Source organism: Taudactylus pleione, unplaced genomic scaffold (genome assembly GCF_031769625.1).
Source record: "Taudactylus pleione unplaced genomic scaffold, aTauple2 ptg000592l, whole genome shotgun sequence".
Classification (NCBI taxonomy): Eukaryota; Metazoa; Chordata; class Amphibia; order Anura; family Myobatrachidae; genus Taudactylus; species Taudactylus pleione.
This window is the reverse complement of record NW_028284994.1, coordinates 5,495,824-5,522,623: the sequence shown is the minus strand read 5'-3', so window position 1 is coordinate 5,522,623 and position 26,800 is coordinate 5,495,824. Positions and strand designations below refer to the sequence as shown.

Genomic DNA, 26,800 nt, shown 5'->3' with positions numbered 1-26,800 from the left:
TAAATGCTCAAGCTACGTATGGCATTGCAGTGGCTAATTTATGCACGCCCCTGTAATGGTGTTCAAACGCAATGGCACACCTGAGTTTTGCTGACTGTCCTCCTGGCACCACCCCAAAATGCTCAATTCCTGTCAATAACAATGTAAAGGGTCAGTGTAGTGACTGCGATCGCAGTCCGATTGCAGTGAGGAGTTTGTGCATGTGCATTTTGATGCATTTTGGCCGATTGCATGCGTAAGTGCAGTTGAGATCTTTGTGGAATCAGACCCTGTATCCTGAATATTAGATGCTTTTTGAAAGGCAGTTTTATTGAGGGGCTAGTAAGCGGTCACTCTGTCAGGGTACTGTATCTAAACTTGGACATGTTACTAGAGTTACAGATAAACTTAAGATAGTGATTTATGTAGTAGTTAAAATAGTACACTACTTTTAATTGCTTATAGATCTAAAATTTATGTTTGTCATTTATTTCTGAGTGTTTGATGAATAAAAAAAATTGTGGACATCTGCAGAGTTAATTGGTTGGAAGTGATTCACTATTCACCTAATACAATCTCTATCCAGGATCCAAGGAACAAATCAGAATATTGATATGTTCTGTGGCATTTCTATAATGGCTGCAGAGTGTGCAGTGCACATGAGCCTCTGTGTTCAGGGGGTCCACACTGCTCAGCATGCACCTATGTTGTTCAATACTTAAACCTTTGAAGTCTATGTTGACAGCAGAGTCACTGCACAAATCACTGGGAAAATGGTGACACAGCCATTTTCCCGGAGATCCACACTTGCACAGCAGATATTGGCACAGCAACAAAGTCTACATCTATGCACTTTCACCACTAGCTAAAAATGAGTGAGCATGGATGGAGACTGTACACAGGCCCCATCCCTATTTAATACACCCATGTGGTACAATACTTACCTCTTTGGAGTCTATGTTCATAGCAGCAAAACTGCACAAATCACTGGGAAAATTGCAGAGAAAACATTTTCCCAAAGACCTGTACATGCAGAAGACCCCATTCATGCAGAGTAGACACTAACACAGCAACAAAGTCTGTGTCTATGCACTTCCACCACTAGCTAGAGAGGAGTAAGCATGGATAGAGACTGTACACAGGCTGCATCCTTGATTAATACTCTCCTGGATAAGTTATTATAAACAACACTATCTGGTACAGTCAGGGATGCCAAGAGGAGGGGGAAGTGGGTACAATTTGCCCAGGCCTGGGCTTCCAGAGGGGCCCAGCGGGGGGCCCGGGTCTGGTGCCAACTCCCCTCCCTAGCAGCAGCCCAGCATACAGTGTGTGCTGGGATGCAGTGGGAGATTGCTCATGGCTGCTAAGCAGCAGCCACAGCAATCTCCTATGCCTGAGGGAGCGATCACACTGATCGCGACCCCCCTGGCTTTGAACCGGGCTGAGAGGCTCACAGTAAACCCTCCCTGGCATGCAGTGGCTCGGCAAAAAGTTTTTTTCAAGAGGGTGTGGCCATGCCTCCCACAATTAGGGCATTACCTCTCTTTGGCAGGGCCAGGTGGCGCTCTCTATGCCCCTGGGTACAGTACACAGTTTAATAGAAATTTGTCTTGCAATCACCACAGGGAACCTTCTCTTTCTCTCTATTCAATGCATGAAACTTTACCAAGATAGCATCAGAATTTTCTGGTAGCCACCCCACTGTTCTTTAGCCAGCAATTATTCATATTGACTGCCTTGGATACTTGTTTTTGAATGTTGGTTGTTGTTGGTGATCTTTTCATTTGATGCTTTATTTTGTTATGTCTACTTATGTATTCATTATTATTATTATTATTATTATTAACAGTTTCTTATATAGCAGAGCATATTCCGTTGCGCTTTACAATTGGAAACATTGATAGAACAAAACAGGGTAATAACAGACAGACAGAGGTAAGAGGGCCCTGCTTGCAAGCTTACAATCTATAGGGAAATAGGCAGTAATATACAATGATAGGTGCTATATATTGCAATTTGGTCCGGCCAGAATGCAGAGTTTCTTGGTGAGATGCATGATCCAGTCACACAGGAATGTCAGCAAAATGTCATAAGTATGTGAAAGAAAGACAATATGTGAGGTTATATGTGTGGACTGTGAGAGGGGTTGTAATAAGACAAAGAAGCTATGAAGGTTATGTGGTCAGTTCTGGAATCTGATAAGCTTGTCTGAAGAGGTGAGTTTTCAGGGAAAGCTTGAAGGATTGAAGACTAGAGGTAAGTCTTATTGTGTGTGGTAAGGCATTCCATAGAGTGGGTGCAGCCCGAAGAAAGTCCTGTAACCGGAAAATGGGAGCAAGTAATGCGCGGGGATGAGAGACGCAGAACTTGTGCTGAGCGGAGAGGTCCAGTTGGGAGATATTTTGAGATGAGTGAAGAGATGTATGTTGGTGTAATTCAGTTAATAGCCTTATGTGTAAGTAACAGTATTTTGTATTGAATACGGTAGAAAACCGGCAACCAATGGAGGGACTGACAGAGCGGGGTAGCAGACAATGAACGTTTGGCATTCATAATGGATTGTAATGGTGATAGCCTGTTTTTGGGAAAACCAGTAAGGAGACTATTGCAATAGTCAAAGCAGGAAATAATGAGTGCATGGATTAGAGTTTTTACAGTGTCTTGTGTGAGATATGGTCGAATTTTGTATATGTTTTTTAGATGTATGTAACATGATTTTGAGACAGATTGAAAGTGGGGAACAAATGACAGTTCAGAATCAAGGATGTCACCAAGGTAGCAAGCTTGTGGGATGGGGTGGATTGTTGAGTTATCAACAGTGATAAATAGATCAGATTGGTAACTGTTATTAGGCCGGTGGAAATATATTTAATTCTGTTTTAAAAATATTAAGTTTCTGGTAGCGAGATGACATCCAAGATGAAATGGCAGAAAGACATTCAGTGACACGGACCAATACAGATGGTGATAAATCTGGAGAGGATAGCTAGATTTGAGTATCATCCGCATACAGATGGTACTGAAATCCAAAAGAGCTGATTAGTTTGCCAAGAGAGGTGGTATAGATTGAGTATAGCAAAGGGCCTAAGACAGAGCCTTGCGGTACTCCAACTGATAGAGGTAGCGAAGAGGAGGCAGAATCAGAAAAATGAACTGAAAAAGAGCGATCAGATAGGTAGGAAGAGAACCAAGAAAGAGCTGTGTCCTTAAGACCTAGGGACTGAAGTGTTTGTATGAGAAGAGAGTGGTCAACAGTGTCAAAAGCAGCAGAGAGATCTAGAAGAATTAGAAGTGAGTAATGGTCTTTAGCCTTGGCAGTGACCAAATCATTTACTGCCTTAGTCAGTGCTTTCTCTGTGGAGTGCTGGAAATGGAAGCCAGACTGAAGTGGGTCCAATAAGTTGTGGGTATTAAGAAAGTGTGGGAGGCAGGTGTAAACAAGTCTCTCCAGTAGCTTGGGAGGGCATGGGAGCTGGGAGATAGGTAATTAGAGAGAGTGTTCATAAATTGTTACACCTCACATCATTAATGACAAATTACAATAGATGCAGACTATTATAGATTACATTAGGAAAGAGTTTTACTATTTCATAGGGTATTTACATATTGTTGTTGGGTGAAAAAAATAGAACTGATATAGATATTTGCATAAAGTAGGACAAATACTGCATGGATCGCTCTGCATGGATCACTCTAATTTATACTGTTTTCCTGTATATTACATTTTACATTTGATGATAAACTGATTTTGTTTTGATTTTTGTGAATATGTAAAATGTGCAATTTTGAAAAGTGTGTGACTCATGTACATTTGTTATATTTTGAAGGAACTATCCTAACTTTTATTGTTCATTTATTAATTTATAAATTTACTCAGTAAAGATATACTGTACTTTTTATAACATTTACATTCCAAAGTCTTTTGTGAGTGTAAAACTGATTCCCGTATTCAATTAGCCACGATAACTCAGAATCAGTTGAAAAGTATCGATGGTGACATCATTTCGCCAGGTGGAAACTTATCACTCTATTCACTTCCAAAGACTTTTTGCGTACGTGGAAAGTCAATGCATTGGAATCGGCAAAAAAGTTTGGCCTATTAATAAGGGTCGAAAAGAAGTTCAGAACCGTGTTTCTGGAGTGCACACTTTAGAAAAACCCCTAGAATCCCTTGATACAGTCCCCCAAAGGTAAAATGCATCAAAAAAAGTTTAAAAAAAATCTTCTGAACACCTCAAAAAAGTTCTTTTGTTTTGGGGGCGAAAAAAATAAAAGTGGTGGGTAAAATTTAAAAACTAGCAAAATAGACTCCAGGTGGGTCCCAACGTATGCCCCAGTGCTATTTTTGATTGCAGGTGTTTGAGGAAGGTGGATTTTTCACAATTTTTTAAACTTTACATTATCAACTTTAAAATATGCTAGCAACCATTTTCTGGTAACCCAATTCTGCTGGGACTAGTTATTTCCTCACAAAAAAAACTTCTAAATGCTTTTCTTCACCCCTTATGCAAATACGCTAAACATCACCTATTGAGACCATTTAGGTACCCCAAATACCTTAAGCAGAGCAATTCTGGGGTATCCATAGTGAACCCCCTGATCAGTGTTTCTTTTGTGGGGTGTCAGTCTGATTTCCCTAAACCTACAGCACTTTTTGCTTGTTTAAGGTTTTACCATGATCCATTTTCGCATCCTTTAGAACTGAATAGGGCGAAAAGCGGTTGCATGCACGAAAAGTCTCTTCACCAAATACATGCGATTTAAGAGAGGCAAAACTTACCCGACTTATCGCGGCTTATTGAATATGGGCCTAAGTTGTTTAAGTCATCAATTTTGTCAAATGAAAAACATTCAGAAATAATAGACATTATAAATATAATAATGTACTTTACTAGCATAATATCTGCAAAAAGTAAATAAGTCAAACAGAATTAAACAAACATTTTACATATTTTTTTTCAAAATAACAATCTTACATACATTAAATGTTAATTAATAATTTATTAAAGATTAGCATATTAAAATACATTGTTTGATTTTTTTAAGCACAAGCGTTCTTTTCTGTTCATTTCAGGTCTCATCAGGATATTGTAGCATTTAGGGAAAAATATACAGCCTAAAACCCCAATGCATGAGGCTAATATAGCAAACACCTCTACAATAACCATATGTTTCCCATTACTGCTCAGATAGGCTGGGATGGCACAGACCCACACACTGCAGACCACCAGCATGCTGAATGTGATGTATTTGGCCTCATTATAGATGCCAGGTAATGTCCTCACCATGAAAGCCAGAACAAAACTCACAGATGCCAGGAACCCCATGTAACCCAACATGAAATAAAAGGCCAACACAGAACCCTCATTACATTGGATGATGATAGTCCCAGGATATGTGTCCATGTTAAACTCCTGAAATGGAGGAGAAACTGACAACCAGATAACACCATTCAGGACCTGGACAGATGAGCAGATCAGCACTATAGCATTTGGTAATTTAACTCCCAGCCATTTTCTCCAGTAGCTTCCTGGTTTTGTGGCCTTAAAAGCGATGCAAACCATGATAGTCTTGGCCAGGACTGAGGACACAGTGATAGTAAATATGATTCCAAAGGAGAGTTGACGCAGCATGCAGGTTATATCCACTGGGCGACCAAGGTAAAGAAATACACAGAGTAAACTCAACATAAGAGAGATGAGGATAATAATGCTGAGGTTCCTATTATTAGCTCTGACAATTGGTTTATTCCGATTTGAATAAAATAGTCCAATTATGAAGACAATTATCCCAGAAAATAATAGAGCTGTGACAGAAAACACTGAGGTTATAGGATCTCCTTCATATGATAGAAACTCCTGAGCCTTGGCAATGCATTTGTTCTTTGCATCATTAGGCCATTCATTATCAGCGCATTTCACACAACTTTCATTATCTGTGGAAAAATGTAACATCAATTTAATATTGTGAAGTAATGTTACTCTTACTGTACCTCTCTCCATTTATATTACTTGATCTACATTGATCTCTACCTTGCACAGAAAACATGGCAAATTAGGGGACATGTGTGGTAAACTTTGTTAACAAACTATCCATAAGAAAGATAAATACACTTTTTATTTATGGGGCCAAATGTAAATAGGTGAGAGTTTAGAAAATGTGAGAGTTTAGCATTATACTTTCACACTTTCTAAATTTGGCAAATGTATTAGAGAGTCTGAGAGAAGGCAAACTCACAAGTTTTTAGACTAAAAAAACTCACAATTTAAACTCTAATCCAAATATATTCCCATTTTGAAGATAAAACTCGACCAATGCAATATAGTGTTACTGCTAAACTCTTATATTTTCTAAACTCTCACCCTATTACCCATGGTCTTAATGAAAAGTATGGAATAGACCCCTATTACATAATTATCTTATCTTTTAATTATTTAATCTACCTCAGTATTTTTATGGATCATATTCCCATCAATAAGTCTATACTTTTATAATTGTATAATTTAGAATTGTTCTTGCATATATTTATTGGTGCTTACTTTATCTGTTTTGTAAAATATCCAAAATGCTTTAATTTGTTATGTTACTAGCATTCTGAAACAATAGGACTCCCAAAATGGAGATGGACAAGGAGAAGGAGAAGGAGAAGGAGAAGGAGAAGGAGAAGGAGAAGGAGAAGGAGAAGGAGAAGGAGAAGGAGAAGGAGAAGGAGAAGGAGAAGGAGAAGGAGAAGGAGAAGGAGAAGGAGAAGGAGAAGGAGAAGAAGGAGAAGGAGAAGGAGAAGAAGGAGAAGGAGAAGAAGGAGAAGGAGAAGGAGAAGGAGAAGGAGAAGGAGGAGAAGGAGAAGGAGAATGGTTATGTGGTATGAATGTTGTGGTTATTTTGCAGCCTGGTTGATGCATTTTGTACCAGCTGCAAGTGCTACAATTCTTTTGTTGGGAGAGCCAGGTAATGGGCATTGCAGTAATTTAAAGATGATGATACTCATCCACACCAAAGTGTTAGTCCAGTTATATTGTTGTCCTTTGATGTTGAGCTGTTATCATAATGACCTCTGTTTTCACAGGATTTAATCACAGACAAATGTCACTCCCCCAATCCTGGAGCTCAGCTAGGTAGCCACTTGTGAATAGTATTAGGTATTTAGTAAAGCCATAAATAGACTTTTCATTGCCCCATGCCAGAGAGCAATGGCGCCCCCCCACCCCTATTTTTTAAATAGGGACATAAAACTGTGCACCTGAAAAAGGGCCATGGCCTCAGGGGGAATGTCCAGGGAAGAGATAGGGGCAGCCAGGTGATGCTGGGGATAAAAGATGAGGAAGCTACAAGTGAGAATTATAATAAACAGGAAAACTGACAAACCCGAACAGCGCCCCCTGCCCTGTGCCATGGCACTGGTCGCACTACCCTAATTATGGCCCTGGTATTTAGTATCTGTAGCAAAAGACAGGTACAGATGTGTATCATCTACATAGCAGTGATAGACCAGGCCATGACATGGAATTATTTTGCCCAGTGGTAGCATGTAACATTGTGGAACACAAGATGGCAGTGTGATTGTTCAAAATGATTATACTCCAGTAGAAGCTTTTATATACTACTATTATATATACCTGCAGTGTAATTGTAAATATAAATATGTTGGGATGACAACATGAGCCTTTAAAATTAGCTTATTACAGCATGTGAATAACATAAAAAATTTCAAAACTGATATGAGCAGGATGAAGAAAATCACATCTGCAGAAAAACATTTTCTAATGAAACATGATTATGAACCTAAACATCTCATGGTGTTTTTGCCTTGAAAGACTTAAAATGGGAATAAGAGGGGAGATGTGAATATTGCTCTTCTTAAAAATTAAACAGAATGGATTTTCAGATTGGATATAAGGTACCGAAGTGGTTGAATGAATATAATATATACAGATTATTTATTTTAAATTTTAATGATCTTTAAGTCACACCTACTCTAAAACCACTTGAAATATAATATCACCCTATGTCACGTATACTAACATTACCCATAGTTTCTATCACATAATTTTTTGTTTTGTTTGTTTGCTGTGTGTCAATCTTCATGTGGTTATTTAATATTCACTTCACTATTCTCATGTGCACTTATAATGGTAAACATTAGTTTAATTATTTTATTTATTATTTAACTTGAATATTCACATGCATATTTACACTAGTTGTTTTACATGTATTATTTTATTTTATTTTTTTCATATAAGACACTTCACCATCACTGTATATTATAACTAATTATTAAAATTGTTACTATATTCACATTAATTAAAGGTAAGGGTATTTTATTTATTTCCTATTTCCTTTATTTGTGTTTTCTTATATATCTTATTTTATCACAATTTTGTATATCAGTATATGTTATTAGAAAGATATATACATATGTATAGTAAATTAAAAATTAGAATTACAATTTTATTAAAATTATTCCTATAACTCTCATTTGTGTATTGTGTTTAGCACTATTTACTGTACCATTAAGTAAAGATGAACTTGGGCAGCACTGATAGTGTAATGGTTAGCACTACTGCCTCACAGCACTGAGGTCATGGGTTTGATTCCCACTACGTTCCAAACTGTGTGGAGTTTGCATATTCTCCCTGTGCATGTGTGGGTTTCTTCCATGTACTCCAGTTTCCTCCCACACTCCTAAAATATACTGGTAGGTTAATTGGCTTCCCAGAAAATTGACAGTATTGTGTATTTTAGTAAGCGAATGTAGATTGTAAGCTCCACTGGGGTAGGGACTGATGTGAATGGTAAGATATTCTCTGTTAAGCACTGTGGAATATGTATATAAAAAAGGTGTGTACACCCGTGCTCCAATGCACACCAGAGTGCAGCTTAAGAATGTGACCTACACACATTCCTGAAATTCAAAATTAAAAAAGCAAAGTCTCAAGCGCTCCTCCTCATGAGGTAAAATCATAAAAAGTATTCAGTCTATAAAAGTCTCAGATGAATATAAAAGTGTTGAGAATGTAAAGAAACTTCTCTTTTTCTTCTTTAACGGTGATCTTCAAACACACTAGCGCAAATAACCCTTCAGTGTTTTACAGCATCTCAAAGAAATCACAAAATACGATCTCTCATAGTGCAGTATTTCCACATTAATTTCCAAAATATATAAAAAACATAGAATGAATAAAATGGCAGCATACCAGAGGTAACCTTTTAAGAAAGGCACAGTAACAAGCATAAGGGGTGATTATAGCTACCCCAACAAGAAGTTCACCTCTCTGGTACAGGTTCCTCCCAAACAGCTAGGCAATGGCAACTCCACAGATCAATTCATTTAATCTAACAAGCCTTTATCAAGATAAATCTATGCTGCTAAATCCTTGGTATATATAGGGTTCTAGCCATGAACCCTATATATACCCAGGATTTAGCAGCATAGATCTATCTTGATATATATAAGAAAACAGTCTGTCTAGGAGGAACCTGTACCAGAATGGTGAACTGCTTGTTGGGGTAGCTATAATCACCCATTATGCTAGTTACTGTGCCTTTCTTAAAAGGTTACCTGTAGTACGCTGCCATTTAGCCAGAGCTAGTTATAACATTTAACTAGCAAATATATTAAGAAAATGGTGACATCTGAATGACACACATGAATTTAATTTTATATTTCTTCTCCCTTCAATTTTGAGTGTAATATTATTGGTTTATGGTTTTTATCTGTAATTACTAGCTACATCTAATATGTATTGGGGCAAGGCACAGTGTTTATACAAGAGACATGGAAGATAACTGTGCCCTAGTATTGAAGGTTTTGTACAACAATCTGTTTACACTTTTTTTGTTTATTAAAATATGAAGCAAAGGAATTGATGATGTTAGTTTACCAAATGAGCTGATATGATAGACATTACTCTGAAATGAAAACTTTCTTCTAAATTCCAAATTTGAAACCTTAACATAGATGGGGGTATTATATGTAGACCATACACTAGATGCAGCTTAACACTGCAGATCACTATTACTGTTACAGTGATGAGTTTGTACACTAACCATATGACACCATATGGGTACCCGTAATTGTTGTAAAAAATGCATGGAAATGCCTGAAAATGATTGTTATGAAGGTTAATAAAACTGCAGGAACAAAAACAGGCCCACATTATGTGGTTTTAGCTGTTTATATAATTTTTGGGAAAAAATACAGATCCAAAAAAAAAAAAAACACCAAGGATAAACATCAAATACGTGATCCAGATCAAAAACACAAGGAAATACAGGTCCAAAACCAAAACACAGGGGTTGGTGCACATCCCTACTTTAGAGTTAAGGTTCATAAACTTATAACAATTTTTGAACAAATTGCCGATAACATTATTAATAAAATGTTAAAAAAAATTGTTCAGTTTATGACTTATAACGATGAACGATAGTCACAAATGCGCACTCCTGTTTGAAGTTTGTAGTTTTCGTTCATCGTTCATTTCGTTCAAAAAAATCGTGCATTACACTTCAAAAAATCGTTCACTTTTTCAAGGGAAAATCTGACAGAAAATCTGAAAGAAAATCTTTGGTTACAAAATTGTTTCGTATATATATGCACTTTTAATTGCATTATCTGTATTTTCCAATACAATCATTGGTTTCTATTAGGGGTGAGCGGGTTCGGATTTCTGAAATCCGAACCCCCCCGAGCCCCCCCCGATCCGAGGCAGATCCAAGTCAGGCTCGACTTTTCCCGCCTGACTCAGATCTGAAATCGAGGCAAAACGTCATCATCCCGCCTTCCGAGTCTCTCGGGTTTTGGATCCTATATAAGGTACCCGCATCAGTGCCATTGTCTCACTCGGCTGTGGACGGTGAAGAGGGAGGGTGGGAGTTAGGGCTGGCTGGGCTGTGTAGTGTAGTGTAGTGCAGAGTAGTGTTGTGCTGTGCTGTGCTGTGCTGCTGTTGTCCACTACTTCAAAGTCCATAGGGGCTGGCTGTGTTGTTCTGTGCTGCTGTTGTTAATAGGGGCTGTGTCCACTACTTCAAAGTCCATAGGTGCTGGCTGGACTGTGTTGTGCAGTCAGTTCTTCATAGGGGCTGTGTCCACTCCAAAGTCCTGTGCAGTGTCCCAGTTCTAAAGGGGTGCTGTAGTGTTGTCCAGGGGGTGCTCTGTCCATCAGGGGTGCTCCCCCCTGATGCTAAAAAAATTATATATTTTCTGTGTTTGTGAATTGTGTGCACAGTAGCCGCACATGCATCAACAAAGTAGTGCCAAGCGTGCGCCTGTGTCATAAGTAATGGGCCGGCTGGCTTGACCATTAAAGGGTGCTGTAATCCCCAAAGTACACTCCAGTCCAAACCAAAAAAATATATATTTTCTGTGTTTGTGAAATGTGTGCGCAGTAGCTGCACGTGCATCAACAAAGTAGTGCCAAGCGTGCGCCTGTGTCATAAGTAAAGGGCCAACTGGCTTGACTGTTAAAGGGTGCTGTAACCCCCAAAGTACACTCCAGTCCAAACCAAAAAAAAAAATATTTTCTGTTTGTGAATTGTGTGCGCAGAAGCCGCACGTGCATCAACAAATTAGTGCCAAGTGTGCGCCTGTGTCATAAGTAAAGGGCCAGCTGGCTTGACCATTAAAGGGTGCTGTAACCCCCAAAGTACACTCCAGTCCAAACCAAAAAAAAATTATTTTCTGTGTTTGTGAATTGTGTGCGCAGTAGCTGCACATGCATCAACAAAGTAATGCCAAGCGTAAGCCTGTGTCATAAGTAAAGGGCCGGCTAGCTTGACCGTTAAAGGGTGCTGTAACCCCCAAAGTACACTCAAGTCCAAACCAAAAAAAAATTATTTTCTGTGTTTGTGACTTGAGTGCGCAGTAACCGCACGTGCATCAACAAAGGAGCAGCGCCAAGCGTGCGCCTGTGTCCCGTAAGTAAAGAGCCGGCTGGCTCATTTCTTAAAGGGTGGTGTAACCCACAAAGTGCACTACTCTCCAGCAAAAATAAAAAAATATTTTCCGTGTTTGTGTGCGCTTTAGCCGCACGTATATATCAATATAACATAAATGGATGACCAAACTTTCTCCGATAAAAATAAAATAGGGAAAGATCAATAGCCACTTCCTCCTAGTGCTATTGCTGCTGCAGGGAGTTGTTCATCATCCCAGAGAGGAAGTAGGAACATCACTACTTTTACTAAACAATTGACCCTCCAACAGTCCCTAGCAATGAGGATGAAGTACGACAGCAGTCATCCTGAAGCAAAACGTATAACTGAGGCCTTGACTGCTATGTTGGCGTTAGACGTGCGTCCGGTATCCGCCATTAGTGCAGTGGGATTTAGACAATTGATGGAGGTAGTGTGTCCCCAGTTCCAAATCCCGTCTGGATTCCACCTGCATCCTCAAAGCAGCAGCGACAAGCGTACGTCTGTCTGTTAAAGGGTGGTGTAACCCTCAAAGTGCTCCAAAAAATAAAAAATTATTGTTTTAATATGTTTGGTACTTGTGTGCAATGTAGCCGCATGTGCATCAACATAGTAGCAGCGCCAAGCATGCGCCTGTGTCATAAGTCAAGGGCTGATTTGGACATCTGGTCCGGACTGAAGGACGTGCCAACAATTTCTGACAAGTCTACTGTCACTGCATATGATACTGTCCTCAAAGCAGCAGCGACAAGCATGCATCTGTCTGTTAAAGGGTGGTGACACCCTCAAAGTGTGCTACACAAACAATAAAAATATTCTTCTTCTTTTTTCTGTCTTTGTGAATTGTGTGGGCTGTAGCCGCACCTGCATCCTTAAAGCAGCAGCGACAAGCGTGCGTCTGTCTGTTAAAGGGTGGTGACACCCTCAAAGTGTGCTACACAAACAACAAAAATATTCTTCTGCTTTTTTCAGTCTTTGTGAATTGTGTGGGCTGTAGCCGCACTTGCATCCTCAAAGCAGCAGTGACAAGCGTGCGTCTGTCTGTTAAAGGGTGGTGACACCCTCAAAGTGTGCTACACAAACAATAAAAATATTCTTCTTCTTTTTTCTGTCTTTGTGAATTGTGTGGGCTGTAGCCGCACCTGCATCCTTAAAGCAGCAGCGACAAGCGTGCGTCTGTCTGTTAAAGGGTGGTGACACCCTCAAAGTGTGCTACACAAACAACAAAAATATTCTTCTGCTTTTTTCAGTCTTTGTGAATTGTGTGGGCTGTAGCCGCACTTGCATCCTCAAAGCAGCAGTGACAAGCGTGCGTCTGTCTGCTAAAGGATTACATCGGTGACAGCATCCAATTAGGCATGTCAGACAGTCCGTACCTGTACTGGCAGGAAAAAGAAGCAATTTGGAGGTCCCTGTACAAACTTGCTCTATTTTACCTGAGTTGCCCCCCCTCCAGTGTGTACTCCAAAAGAGTGTTTAGTGCAGCCGGGAACTTTGTCAGCGAAAGGCGTAGGAGGTTGCTTCCACAAAATGTGGAGAAGATGATGTTCATAAAATGAATTATCAACTCTTCCAGCCTCCAGAACGTACAGAGGGACCTGTGGTTCCAGCGTGGATGAATTAATACTCTGTGAGGATGAGAATGTACACACTGAAGAGGGTGAGGAATCGGTGGATGAGGAGGATGAGGATGACATCTTGCCTCCGTAGAGCCAGTTTGTGCAGGGACAGATTAATTGCCAGCTTGTTTTGTGGGGGCCCAAACGAACCAATCTTTTCAGCCACAGTTGTGTGGCAGACCCTGGCGCTGAAATGATCGGTTTGTTAAAGTGTGCATGTCCTGTTTATACAACATAAGGGTGGGTGGGAGGGCCCAAGGACAATTCCATCTTGCACCTCTTTTTTTCTTTGCATTATGTACAGTTTGGGGCCTAGTTTTTCAAACTGCCATCCTGTGTGCCACTGCAGTTTCACGCCTAGATGGGTCACGTGTTTGTGCCGCCCACTCATGTCGCTTAGCATAGTCATCCAGCTACCTCGGTGCAACCTTTTGGACATAAAAACACTATTGTGAGGTGTGAGGTGTTCAGAATAGACTGGAAATGAGTGGAAATTAAGGTTATTGAGGTTAATAATAGCATAGGAGCAGAAAAACCTACAAATTCTGTGATTTTAGCTGTTTTTATGCTTTTTTTCAATAAAGTACAGATCCAAAACACAAAACCCAGAACCCAAAACAAGGAAGGGTGGTTTTGGCAAAACCAATCCAGATCCAAAACACGAAGAAAGATCCAGATCCAAAACCAAAACACAAAACACGAAAAGTGGCTGGTGCACACCCCTAGTTTCTATCCAGCACAAGCAGTTTGTAAGTTGGCACTTTTCTATAGCTAAATTTGCACTGTGAGAAACAAGTGCATGCTTTTGATAATTGTTTTGAGCCTATCTGGGTATAATTGAATATAAGGGATGATGTTTAACAATATGACTTAAAGAATAAATACAAATTTTGAATGGGAATGAAATATGAATATTTATTATAATTTATTCTGTGACACAAACTGTATTTTCTTCTATTGGTCATCAAAGGCAGAGTAAGTCTATCATTGTGTGTCCAATACCTAAGGGTAAATTTACTAAAGTGAGAGTTTTTAGAAGTGAGTTTTAGAAGAGAAGTTGCCCATAGCAACCATTCAGATTCTAGCTGTTATCTTCTAGAAGGTGCTAGTTAAATGTTCAGTAAAATCTGAATGGTTGCTATAAGCTACATCTCTTCTAAAACTCACATCTAAAATCTCACTTTAGTAAATGTACCCCCTAGTATCAGAGCAGGATTATAAGGGGGCAACAGGGGAGGTTGTCCTGGGGCCCCCACACCTAGGGGGCCCACACACATCAGCAGCAGCTGCATCAGAGCAGGCACCATGTTATCATAGCAAAATGCTGCAATTTGCGGGGCAATTGGTTGGAGGCGGAGCCAATATGATGTGATTCCATTAAAATTGTGAAATTTGGCCCCACCCTTTCCCAATTGACCCTTGATATTTTACCACAACGGGGCAGAGCTTATTAACATGGTGGCTTCCTGCAAGGTCCCATCACCATGTATGTATGTATGTATGTATGCATGCATAATGCATGTGTGACACATGAATGTGTGGTGTTTACATGTGTTTTTCTGTGTGAATATATGTATGTACAGTATGTTTATAAATACATGCATGTGTGTATATATATATATATTATATATATATATATATATATATATATATATATATATACACACATATATATACACATACATACACACACACAGAACCTGCACACCTGCCCAAGTACATCCACTCCCTGTTCTGCCTGCTTTTATACTTTTAATACAATTATATTGGTGGGAATCTCCACATGTTTGTTGACCCCACACCCTAGGTCTGGCTCTGCCTAGTATGGCACACAGCAGCGGAAGTGAAAACCGATATCTGTACCAATAGATCTGTTGTTTCCAGGGACAACCTGTTTTCTGGGAATCTCTCACTCCTCATTTACTGTCTATGTGATATAATGAGATGCAATGGAGTTTGAGTGAGACAGATCTGTTTACAGTGACTGTTCCTAAACCCCTATTATTGATGCATGAGCACTTGCAACCGGGTCGATGTTAAGGCCCTGCGCACGTGCAGCGGCCACACTGCACTTACGCAAGCCCCAGACTGTGAGAGAAATTCTCTCACTCTTGGAGCACACTACAAAAGGGGAAGCTTTTGATGTTGATCGACAGCTTGGCCCACTTTGTAGGCGGGGTGGGGGGGTGGCTACACAAATGGAGGGTTTCCTGACAGAATGCCGGCCATTTTGTGAGTGGCCGCACTGACATCAGCAGTGATGTCAGTGGGGAGCTTCCTGTTCGATCAGAGCAGGAAGCTCCATTGGGCTTGTGGTTGCCGAGACCCAACCTTAGGGTGTAATTGCAAGCCCCGAAGGTTGCGATGGTCTTGACCATCGAGACCATCAACCTGGTTGGTCGCTAAAGCTGTGGGTGATAACCAGGAGGATGCAGTTAAAATTACAAGCGGCCACCCTCTTTCAGAACGAGCGGTCGCTTCTTGCGACCGCCTCTGAATGAGGGCCAATATGTCTACTTGATAAAACTTGGTGTATTTTAATTATGTATTTATTACAGTTGTATGTCATATTTGCACTTTAATATATTGCTGCCCTTCAGTGTAGGGGTTTCTCTCCCATACATATATTGAGCATCATATTGCACATGCACTTTATAGTACATATATTAACTTTTATATGTAGTCTATCATATCAGTGCTATTTTACTTTGACTCTATTAAAAGTTACATTTAAAATAGGATGTACTTAGAAGAGTACCTCATAATAGAGTTGCTTGTTTCCTTCTTGTGTCTAGATACTTTATTACTCTAGGGAGCACCACCAAAATTGTTTATAGGGCACACCAAAGCTCATCATGCGTAATATTGTGTTTATGACAACTGGAGCAATGGTGCTTTTTTCCCCTTTTCCCTAGTTTGAATTTAAAGTAACCTACCCCAGGATGAATATGATGCTTTCATACATTTATTGTATCTAAATTAACAGGAAGTGTTCTCCAAGATGCAGACTAAGAAAACATCATCATAATCAAGGATTGCAGTTATTACTATACAGAAATATTAAATCAATTGGATCTTAACAAGACAGACTTAAACTAAGCTACCCCAGGGCTGTACTAGCCCACAGGGGTACAGGGGAAATCCCCGGTGGGCCCCACTGCATGATGGCCCCATGCCTTCTCTATGGGTAGAACACGGTCATGGATGAATTTTGGTGCCTGGTTTGTTTCTAGGGAAACTAAACCACAATTATTCCTCCTGCCAATCTAAGTGGGTGGTCATGGCACACCCCTGTCCCCTCCTTTAAAAATGGACCCTATTATTTGCATGTGCTATATAATGAAGGTTAAAGTCCCTCTGTTGTCTGGCCACATCCCCTTTGGTGGCTGGACACACCCCTTAAGCTTGGGCTCCTACCACTGCATAATTTGGTGGGCCCTTCCTGCTCCAGTCCAACACTGAGCTACCTTGCCATCCCACTATGGAATTTAAATACTTTATCAATTCCACCATAAAGAAGGCTGCAAAAGCCAAATTAATCAACAAGAAACAAGATACATTTCTTGTGGTTCCATATCCAAAGAGACCATTTATTTATACCTTGCCAGCAATACATAAATGTATCTAAGCCTCTAACATGACCGATCACTTTGGCCATTGGCTCACTTAACCTAACATTGGCACAATTTATATACTTGTGTATTCAAACTAGTGTAGTCTGAACATTTAGCTATTTACATGATACCATAGATTTTCTCCTACTGGTTTTGGAACCTCTTCTATGAATAAATCTGATACATTAAACATCAATAGAATGGTGAAGGAATATTTTAATGACCATGTACAAATTAGAATGTCACACAGTCTCTTTTAGTACAGGGAGGAAAACAAATTGGAGCCCCTTTTACAAACAAGCATTGGTGTACAACAGTTAAGTGTTTAACACAACCAGGAACCTAGTGAGCAATTGGTATAGGAGGCTACTTCCTCAAAATGTTGAAAAACCAATGCTCATCAAAATGAACTATAAATTCTATAAGGGAGACCTTTGCTGTCAATAACAACACACAGACTTATTTAATGGTAGATGCCAAGGTGTTTTCTATTGTGTGGGCCAAAACAAACCATGCACTTAGGGAGCACTTGCGAGCACTTGCTCTGAATCAGGACGGGAATTTATGTATTTGGGGGCCTCCAGGCTGCTCACTAAGCTGTTACCACCCACAGCTTTTGCGAGTGGCCTGGTGATGGTCACGATTATTGCAACCATCAGGGCTTGCGAGGAGATTCTGTGGTAGGGTCTCATCTCTCGCAAGCCTAAGAGGAATATATGCTCTAATAGAGCAGGAAGTCCACTACTGACATCACTTGTTTTGTCAGTAGGGCCGCCCACAAATGCCAGGCGTTCCTAAAGGAATGCCTGCATTTGTGCTGCCACCCCCCATTGCCCCCTACAAAATGGGGCGAGCTGTCAATCAACATCAACAGCTGCCCCATCTTGTAGCAAGACCCATTGCGACAGAGCTGCCATCACAGTACAGGTCTCACGCATGCGCATGCCAGAGGTGGTGCATGCACAGACAGGGACCATTGACCAGCTAGTGAGCGCTGTGCAATCATGAGCGGATCGGAATCAGGCCCTTAATCCACAAATGTAACAGTCCCTGTCACTGAAGTGCTTGTTTTTTTTAAACTGTGCATGACTTTTTTTAAAATGCAACATAAGGATGAGTGAGAGATCCCAATGACCACTTTTCATTTTGGTATTTTCTCAACTTGCTCTACTGGCATAAAGACTAATAGTAAGTTACTCCATCTCCTTAAGGCTGTGATTTGCTGTTTGGAGATGTGTGTTGGTAATATATTTTTTCTACTAGGCTTTTACTTTTAGTTCATGATTAATGAAAAATTCTATAGGATTGCATAGTTTATTAAACTGCTGTCCTGTCTACCACTGCTGTGCCAGTTTTCATAGATGCTCTACATTTTTTTTAAACTGCCATATGTTTTTGTTGATTCTCTGTAGCTTAGATTAGCTAGCCAGCTCACTGCAGCCTTTGGCCAATATTGGTAAAATAATATTGTGAGCTGTATGGTGGTGGATATTGACTGGAAATGACTAGAAATTAATGATTTTGAGGTCAATATTATGGTAGAAAAATAAAACTGGACCAAATTGCATGATTTAGCTGTTTTCATACATTTTTAAAGAAATCCAAACCCACCCCCAAAAAAATATGACAGATATAAAATCAAACCCAAAACTTTAAGGTCAATGCACATCTCTATGATAAACCTTGGGCTTTTGTTCCTTGGCAAGAATGACTGGGCATAATTTGTGGAAATGAGGGCTGTTGACTTTATAATGGACATTTGTGAATGATTGCTGCTCCTGGTTGTGTTTGAAGGGTTGGGAGGCATGGTTCTGATTACATTGGTGTGACATCAGTTGGGCACATTGTTGTCTCTGTTGCATTTTGGCAGTGTGATTAAGAAATTTCCATGTTTTCATGTTTTGTTTGTTCTTATCTTTCATATGCCATGGTCATTATGTGATTTTTTCAAAAGAATCATCATCAGTAGATACAGTATATGTGATACATGTGGTGTGTGCAAATCAAATAATGGAGGCATTGTTTCTGTAACAACCTTATCAATGTGTTTTTGTAAGTAGGAGATTGTCAGTACTGGTTACTTAGAACTGCTCAGTAGAGACTCATGTACTTACTGTACTCACCTAATAGTATGAGAGGTTTGCAATAAAGATGGTCATATACAAGTCCTCATCATTGATAGAATAAGCAACACAGTAATATAACAGTTGGTGTTATCTGAAAGCAAGGACTGAGAGTAGAACTTATGGTAGATACTGGATTGCAATCAGATTGGATCCTGACTTGAAGATATGCTGGTATTAGAGTGAGACCAGACTTGGAGAATGCACTTATACTGTAGACTTAAAGAATATACTAGAGTTGGAGTGGAACCAGACTTGAAGACTATACTGGAGATGGTTTCATCAGGGAGACTAGCACAACCAGCATGGGAGATAGTAACAGAGCATGTGTCAGTGATGAAGTTCAGGTACTTTATGCTGTGAGGAGAGAGGCTTTATACCCTGTGCAACACCGGGATTGGATGAGGCCATCAAGTGGCCACTGACCTGTAAACCTATTGGAGACTTGGTCAGCTGACAAGAATAAAATGGCAATACCAGTGACCAGGGCTGGTGGGACCCATACCAAGAGAGTACAGCATGACCCTAAAGGTTAGCACAGTTCCTGACAGATTTTGCTTGTTCTGCTTCATTTGTCTTGTGATCACTACTAGGTAGTGGAGCAAACAGGTGTATACTTTTGTTACCACATGTTGCCAATCTTAATTTCTGATATCCTTTTCAAATCTCAGTTTGGTCATTCAGCCATCATTCATCTCGATGTGGAGGGTTTTGTGCTGTTTCAAACCAAACTTTTTTGTTTCTTGTGTTTGATGGGCATAGCAGGCATTAACTGGCTGGTTAACTTGCTGTGGTGAAGGGGCAGCACCATTAGTGGATAAGTGAATCATGGTGAATGATGGTTGCTTGTTATTTGATGGAGGTGTGGTCACAATGCTAGTGGGAAAACCTTTTGAGTGGGAAAAATACTTGTACATCTCAGGCTGCATATTGTGAACAATGGATAGTGCAGCTGATAGGTAAATTTCCAATTTTCTTAAATAAATGTGACAAATAAAAGTTGACTACAATTCTCTGTTTCTTTATTTCTTATTTTAGTATGGTGTTATTTAAGTATGATGTTAAGTATTTAAGGTTGGCAGTATTTATCTAAGTAGTAGGGCAATTACCAAGGGGCAGAATATTCAGCCAACAGTCAGTGTTGGGGAAGTCTTAGAATCCCCAAAATATTATCCTGTATGATATACCTGATTCCAAACTAATGTACAGTATATCCTTTTCCAATATAAAACCCCTTGCATAAGCTGGAGCAGTCATGCTTAGAACTACAGTAAATGAGGGATCTAAAAATTCACAAAAAAACCTAGTATTTTCCAGTGTAAATTAATATCTTACACGTTGTTTAGAATTTTATTTGATGAAAATCCACAAATGTTTATTGGAATGGTAATTTTTTTTGCCAAATTAAATGTTTCTTTCTTTGATAAATCTAATACATTGGGGCAATATTTATCATCCCCTTCAAATACTGATAAAGTTAATTTCTTATTGCTGCATTTTGCAGCAATGAAAAATTATTATCAGAGCAATCTGTGAAGAAAAGAGAAAAAGGCTCAAATAGGATGTCTCAAAAAATAACCTCACTGCTTATGTAATAACTTTTCTTCCAGGTTCAGATTTGAGAGGCAAGCTTAAAACAACAACAACAACATCATAAAAATTCAAACTGCTAGTCCAAACAGACCAGTACCACCTGGTCTCAAAGTCACCCACAAAAAACTACAAATTAGGACTGCACTATAAAATATATCTCATATATATCGCTCCTCTAAATATAAAAAAAACTAAATTTATTCACAACCTACATTAGATAGAAGTAAAAAAAATAGACACATAAAACAAAAAACACGAATCTAAAACACATAGTAATTGTGTAAAATAGCACTGGTAGCAATTAAATTGAAATCACTTGTTACATGCATATAATCATTCCACATAAAGCTTACTGCATCAGCAATTGTCCTGATGGAAAATAGGGAGATCTCTCCTATAGTTGGTATATATCTGTCTGTATAAGCTCTTATCCATCTGCATATTATCGGGTAAGATTCTTTTCATGCACTGTGAATGCCTTTAGTTAAAGTATACTCTCACCACATAAGTTCAAATTGTAGAAGAAGCAGAGCAAAGCTGTCTGCCTGTGTTCAAAAGCAGTCCTGTGAGACCATGGTGTGGTGAATGAAAAGTGGCCGCTCTCACACTGGATGTTTCCCTTTGTGTATCGGAGACTCCTGGTAGATTAATGCAATCTTTTTCCAACCACACTGGATAGTAATGCAAGTGGGTGAACAGGTATGTACACAGGAAGGTAGATGAAACACAGGCAAGGTCACAAGTGGATTTTAAAACCACATGAATGTCGGCATGTTTCTCTCCACCAGGGAGCTTTTTCAAGACAGGGTACATTGCAAAAGATCCTGCTTATATAGGGAGTTGATTACTTAATCTTTGACATGTGTGTCACTTAATTACTTCATTAATTTAATACATTTGTGTGTTCATTTCATTATATATACATTTACCAGTTAAATTACAAACTCATAGAGAAGCCTTGAATCTCATTATTTCATAACATCAACTGATTAATAAATAAATTAATAAAAATTATATAAATTCCTTTCTTTATTTTATTAATCTATCCCAATTTATTAATTTATTTTCCAATTTATGCTTTGTATAAAAAACATTCCCCAGTATAAAACAAATAGCTACCACACATAAATAAAGTGTATTGTATATATTTAGGAAGGTATGCAAGCAATAAAGTTTTTGCATCTATAAACACATATTGAATGCATGGCTGAATAAATATAATCCTCTATATCTTATTTGAGGGCTAAATCTGCACACTCTGTTCTCCCATTCTCTCCTTAACCCAAGTCAGTCCTGCTTAGCTTGCCTAACAATCCTTCTCAAATCAGCTTTCTCTTATTAGCTTGGTGGATAAGTCAATTATACTGTACATTCATAAATGTGTCCTAGTATAACACATATAGTAATTACAGATAAAATAAATAATTTATATCTGTGGAGGTATACAAGCATAAATCTGCACATGATATATACAAAATACATATACTCTTATAATTTAATGAGGTCAAAAGCTGCATAAACACAACAATTTTGTTACCAATGATTTTATGATCGATTTTATGAACAATTTTCTGTCAGATTATCTGTCAGATTTTTTAAAGTGTATGAAATGATTTTTTGAACTGCAAACAATTTTTGTAACTTCCCGTAATGAAAATTGTTCAGTAGGTCAGTCAGAATGAACTACAAACTACAAATGGGAACACGCATGAACAATAATTGTTCATCATTATAACTCAGAAACTGAACAATTTTTTCAATGATTAAATGATAACGACATCATTATTGTTAAAGCGTTCAAACAATCGTTACGTGTTTTTGAACCTAAAGACATAAAATATATAAAAAGTTATAAATATATATATATATATATATATATATATAAAATTAAAACATCAATCAACCTTCAGGTCTCACATTCCCATCTTAACCCAAATCAATCCTGCTTATCTTATCCAATGATCCCTCTAAAGTCCTACTCATCCATTGATTTAACAGACCACTCGATCATATTCATGAAAATCCTAAAGAGTTCTTCATACCATCTATTAGCTAATTTGGTTAGAAGTATCCTGAAGAAATACTCTTCAAAAGTCTATAACATCCACTTGTGACCCTGCCTGTGATTTATGTAACTGCCTGTGTAATTACCTGTTCCCCCACTTGTGCTACTATCCAGTGTGGTTGGAAAAAGATTGTGTATAGGAGACTCCTGGTAGATTAATGCAAAGGGAAACATCCAGTGTGAGAGCTGCCACTTTTTATTCACCACACCGTGCTCTCCCAGGACTGATTTTGAACACAGGCAGATGGTTTTGCTCTGCTACTAATACAAATTTGAACTTATGTGGTGAGAGCATACTTTACCTACTAAAGACATTCACAGTACATGAAAAGACTTTAACTGATAATATGCAGATGGAATAGAGCTTATACAAAATGATATATACGGACCAAAGAATAAATATCTCCCTGTTTTCCATCAGATCATTTTCTGATGCAATAAGATTTATGTGGAATGATTATGTGCATGTCACAAGTGATTTCAATTTAATTGCTACCAGTGCAATTTTACACAATTACTGTGTGTTTTAGATACATGTTTTTTGATTTATTATTTATTATGTCTATTTTTCACTTCTATCTATTGTAGGTTGTGAATAAATGTGTTTTTTTATATTTAGAGGAGCCTTGATCCTTGATTCATTTCAAACAAGCAATATAAATGAGATATTTTCTTTACACAATATAGGTAACTGATATCTGACGGCACTATGAAAATAACACAAGAGTCTGAACCCAAAGAATAAAGTCAATGGTCCTACTAAATGTACCAAGATATCCTATTCATAAATAGGTGTTATCTGTTGGTGGAGGGCTGAATTTACAAAGAATATTATGGGTCTTCAGTTGTGTCTCTAGTGATCATCACTGCAAAAAATGATGCCGCTGGTATGTATCTCAAAGAAAATGTAGAGAAAAAGCAGAAGATAGCATAATCTCCTTTAGACCTTAAATAACGTATAAACCACAAATGTGCATTCCACTAAAACCAAAACAAATAATGACATGGGTGTGTAATTACCAAATAGGCTTTCAGAACCTTAATGAAGTTCTGATATAGCATAGTGGGAAACTTATAAGGTGCTCCCTGAAACCTCACCGATGTCAATGGTAACAGGATAGGAATCCAGATTTTCAAGACACTTTATATTCCTCCAATCATATCACTGGTGATATCCATTCCCAAAGATAGTGTTGTCAATGTGTGTCTCAAAAGAATATGGGAGAAAAGCGGGACATAGCATATTCTCCTTTTATTCACAAGTTTCACAGAACACAAACATGACATCAACATAAATCCAGAATGAAAAGAAATGAACACAATTAATAGATAGGCTTTCAGAACCTATTATAGTTCTGAAAAAGCATTGTGGGAGTTCTAAGGAACTCCCTGGGACCTTCACAGATACTGATGGTGACAGAGTCCAAACTGCTTCTGCAGCAAATTCCAGATAAAGAGCCAACACATTTCAACCCCTTTCCTGGGGTCTTTGTCAATGCAAGGTAAGCAAGTGAATGCAGTTTCAAGTTGTCCCTTCTTAAATACAGCTATCCACCAATCAGAAAAACAAATAAATCAATCCTAAACTAGACACAGATCTGCTATCTAAACAAAATCCCACCCTATTCCTCCCAGTGTCCAAACAGAGATCAGGTGTGTGTGCACCTGCATGCAACAAATGGTCAGCCAATTAAATCATTTGGGTTCCGATCAAGAGACCCTACTCCACATGTAGTCCTGAACTGCCTCTGACGCCATGACTCTTCCTAAGCATCCTCATTGTCAAGGCAATATGAGAGCTCTCCTATCTCCCTATGCATCATTGGTATCTCTGTTGTCATGGAGCGCAGCCAATCAGGTGACTGCCCACTTAGATGTGCATGTCACTAGCATCATTGTTGTCATGGTACCCAGCCAGTCTCATGACCACCAGCATAAGTAAAGGATCTTACTGAAGGTGATATGGATTTGTATCCAACTTTGTTTGCAATAAAGCAAATATTTCCAAGATGGTGTGTCACAAAGAGGTTTTCAGAACATAGTTCCTGGAATTGCACATATCCGAATAAATGATAAAAAGACAAATTAAATACAATTAAAATGCTAATAAAACCACAAATAACATTGTTGTTATAAACACCATTTAAGCTCAATATCAATATTCAAGCCCCCAGAATGTATAGTGTTATATTCATAATTACATTGCATTTCTTTCTTTGCCAGCTGTCGTGCCACATCCCTCCTTCTCCAATTCCCTTTTACCAAAATTATCCCTGCAAATCTCTTAATCCCAGTGATCGAACAATTATGAGTCAATTTAAAATGATTAGATAACGCATGACTAATCAGACCTTTTTTAATATTGCGTATATGTTCGGCAAGTCAAACATTCAAAAGTCTGGATGTTCAACCTATATAGACTAAATTGCAAGTGCATTCTATCATATAAATAACACTTTTTGTGTTAGAGGTAATAAAGTCATCAATGGTCCATTTATTACTATTAATAACAATATCTTCCATCTTTGTACCACTGTGGGTATAGGAAACACCCTTGCATCCCATGCACATCCCGCAAAGAATAAAACCTTTTCATTTTATACTGCTAATTTAACTGCTAGGGGGGAATGCACTTCTAACTAACTTGTTACTTAAATTTGGTGCATTTTTGTAAATTAATTTGGGTCTATTTGGTATCAATTTTCCTAAAATGGGGTCCTTTTGTAGGATAGGCCAGTGTTTGTTAAAATATTTTCAATGGTCTTATATTGAGCACAGTAACCTGTAATAAATGCCCACTGATAACTATTATCCTGTTTATCTCTTGATGACCCCATTTTTAATAAGTGATGTCTCTCTACACTTTCTGTATCTTCCAGGGCTTTATTGACATATTCCTGCCTATAACCACACTCTAAAAAACTGTCCTTCATTTCAAGAGCTTGTTTTTTGAAAATGTAATTGTTTGTACAGTTATGTTTAAGTCTCTTAAATTGTCCGCCAGTAATAGACCGAAGCCAATTTTGGTGATGACAGCTGTGTGCTCCAATATAAGTCCTGGAGTCTGTAGGTTTGCAGAAAGTTTTTGTCATGACTTCCTTTCCCTCATGATATATAGTTATATCTAGAAAATTGACCTCCAAATTACTAATACAAAGCTTAATTCAATATTTAAAAGATTATAATTTTAATATGTGCAAAATTCTGTTAAAAGAGAGTGGTCACCTCTCCAAATAAATAAAATATCATCGATATACTGCCACCAGGACACCAGCGCTTTCACCAAAGGGATTATTGGTCCATACTGTATCGGTTTTCCACTGACCCATGAAGATATTAGCATAAGTTAGTGTAAACCTGGTGCCAATGGCGGTGCCAACCTTTTGAAGATAAAAATCATCCTTAAATTTAAAATAGTTATTACTTAAAAGCTGTAGAGAAATATATCTCAGCAAGCACAATTGATAAATAATTGCAGGAGTTCTTAATAAGTGGTGTAGAGTTTATTTTAAGACCAGCTTGATGGTCAATTATTGTCTATAGAGATTTTATGTATGCAGTTACCAGCCAAAAATTGGGTTCCCATTCAATCTCAGACAACTTATTAAGAACATCCATAGTGTCTTTTAGATGTGATCTATTTGTACATACTAATGGCTGTAAATGATGATCTATGTACTCCGAAAAAGATTAGCTGTTACTGAATCCACCCATGAGACAATAGGTCTTCCAGGAGGGTGGAGTGGGTCCTTATGGACCTTTGGCAGTACATAGATAACAGGGACCATAGGATCTGAATTTAAGATACATTTTTGTTTTCTAGAATTCAAAACCCCCTGTCTGCCAAAATTGTCTGTTACATTGGCCAATTTATTAGAAATATTGATAGTGGGATCT

General features: G+C 38.5%; 1 protein-coding gene across 1 annotated transcript in view; it reads right to left on the bottom strand.

The window, feature by feature from the left end:
* Positions 1–4,997: 4,997 nt before the first annotated feature.
* The window catches only part of LOC148481219 (vomeronasal type-2 receptor 26-like), a 114,599-nt gene continuing 92,796 nt past the window's right edge, over positions 4,998–26,800 (bottom strand). The window contains exon 4 of the mRNA XM_088453825.1: positions 4,998–5,920. Coding sequence (XP_088309951.1) covers positions 4,998–5,920 — 923 coding nt within the window. The remainder of the gene's footprint in view (positions 5,921–26,800) is intronic.